This window comes from Cyprinodon variegatus, unplaced genomic scaffold (genome assembly GCF_000732505.1).
Source record: "Cyprinodon variegatus isolate N-32 unplaced genomic scaffold, C_variegatus-1.0 Scaffold770, whole genome shotgun sequence".
Classification (NCBI taxonomy): Eukaryota; Metazoa; Chordata; class Actinopteri; order Cyprinodontiformes; family Cyprinodontidae; genus Cyprinodon; species Cyprinodon variegatus.
In genome coordinates, this window is record NW_015151223.1 from 191,743 (window position 1) to 194,137 (window position 2,395).

The window sequence follows — 2,395 nt, forward strand, 5'->3', positions numbered from 1 at the left end:
AGAATTCTGAATTTTTTTCTGAAATCTGACTTTTTCCTCAGAATTCTGACTTTTTTCCCATATTAAACTGAAATAAAATAAAATTAGTTAACTTTTTTAATTTTTTCAGTGGCCCTAATCTTTTTCCGTAAGTTTTAGCAGAGACTTACGATTGGGTTTAAGTCTGGACTTAAACCGGGTTAATCTAAAACATTTTATTCTACTTTGATCTGAAAAAATCCTATGTGACTGTTGGATTCTGGTGTTTTTGTTCTGGAAGGTACTGTACGCCTCCGACATGTTTTATGTTACGATACAGCTCTATTATCTCCATCCTATTTCAGAAAAGCTAAATATTAACACTACCATGTTTACTATTGTTAGTATGTTGATTTTTCCTCATTTGACCAATGCATCCTTTTTTAAGTCTTTGTTGTTTAACACAATTTAGATGAGATTTCCAACAGCTTTCTTTCAAAACAAAAGCTCTAGCTAAAAACATAGAAGTTTAACAGGAAGGTTACTTTACTTTAAATGCAATTAGATGGAGAGGGGGTATGAAAAATAAGTTTTACTTCTTCATACCTTTTCAGAAAATTTAAATAAATCAATGTCATTTGGTGGAGGGTTTGATTTCTATTTATGTACAGGTGAATTTAGATTGTTTGGAAATTGGAGTTTTGTTTGTTTTTATGTCTCTTTTTGTGTAGATTTTGTTGTTTATTTGTTTGAAATATTTTTCTGAAGTTGATTTATTTATTGTTTGTCAAAATTGTCTGAAATTGTCTGGAAAAAATTCCTTTTCATTCATTCATTCACCTAGCTCAGTTTTTCAGATCTACAGAAAAGCATCTAACTGGCTGTGAAAATGTGTACAGTTTTGTAAATATTAGATCTAAAAACAAACTGCAAGTTTGTTACAGGCTAATGGCTGCAGCTGTATTTGTTAAAGATTACTGTACCACGTATATATGGATTTTTCTGACCTGTTATAGTCTTTGATCAGAGCAGACACTCTCTCAGACTGGGTGGTTATTTCTCTGGATAAACGGCACAAATCATTAAGCTGAGTCTTCAGACGATCAGACAACGCCTCGGCTTTGACAAGTTCATCTAAAGTATCCTGCAGATGGAACAATGGGAAAGTGAGGACAGCCAAAAGCGTAAATTTTTAATTTTATACATCATTTTTAATACGGGTCAACCTACCTTTGCCATTTGCCAGCCTTTGACAGCTTCCTCTCCGTCGTTTTTCTTCTCTGCCTGACACAGTCGATGTCGGCAGCCCTGTAGCTGAGCGCTAAAGTCCTGAAGATCCTGCTCCAGCTGTGCTGATAGGCTGCTGAACTCTTGCTCTGAGCTTGATATCTGTGAGAGGGCCGTCTCCAGGCTTGCACGGGTCTGTAAAGCTCCACGTTCCCACTGCTCCCATGATGACAATAGTGTTGCTTCCTCTCGCTCCATGGCCTCATAGCCCCCTGAACCTGTGTAATCTCTTGCCACTGCCCCATACCTCTGAACACGGTTCAGCCTTTCTCTGCCTCGCTGCTTAGAGTCAAGGAGCTCCTGTAAAAAAAAAGAAGAAATAAAAAATGTAACACAATAAACCAATACCTTGACAGCAGGCCAAACTAGTAAGAAAAGTATTTCAATTGGAGCTACATTCAGGTTTTAATATCCAAGCTTTATTTCTCTGAAGGAAAACAGCAAACTTGAAACCAATAATCTTAAACAATCATGTCACACAATTCTGATCTAGAAGGTCACATAAGAGTCTTTCATATACAGTGGTCTGCAAAAGTTTGGGCAACCTTGTTAATTTCCATGATTTTCCTTCATAAATCGTTGGTTCTTAGGATAAAAAAAATCAGTTAAATATATCATATAGGAGACAAACACAGTGATATTTGAGAGGTGAAACGAAGTTTATACCATTTACAGGAAGTGTGCAATAGTTGTTTAAACAAAATTAGGCACGTAAATAAATTTGGGCACTGTTGTCATTTTACTGATTTAAAAATCTTTAGAACCAATTATTGGAAATCAAAATTGGTTTGGGAAGCTCAGTGACCCTTGACCTACATACACAGGTGAACCCAATTATGAGAGAGCATTTAAGAGGGGGCAATTGTAAGTTTCCCTCCTCTGTGAATCTTCTCTGAAGAGTAGCGACATGGGAGTCTCAAAACAACTGTCACATGACCTGAAAACAAAGATTGTTCACCATCATGAATTAGGGGAAGGATACCGAAAGCTGTCTAAGAGATATCAGTTGTCTGTTTCGACAGTTAGGAACATAGTCAGGAAATGGAAGACCACAGGCACAGTTCAAGTTAAGGCTCGAAGTGGCAGACCAAGGAAAATTACGGATAAACAGAAGCGAAGAATGGTTAGAACAGTCAAAGTCAACCCACAG

The 2,395-nt window shown here is 36.9% G+C and overlaps 1 protein-coding gene across 1 annotated transcript in view; it reads right to left on the reverse strand.

The window, feature by feature from the left end:
- syne1 (spectrin repeat containing, nuclear envelope 1) overlaps nt 1-2,395 on the reverse strand; it is a 172,957-nt gene that overhangs the window by 99,885 nt on the left and 70,677 nt on the right. The window contains exons 55-56 of the mRNA XM_015395967.1: nt 1,189-1,545; nt 966-1,102 (exon numbers count right to left, since the gene is read on the reverse strand). Of these exons, the coding sequence (XP_015251453.1) occupies nt 966-1,102; nt 1,189-1,545 (494 nt within the window). The remainder of the gene's footprint in view (nt 1-965; nt 1,103-1,188; nt 1,546-2,395) is intronic.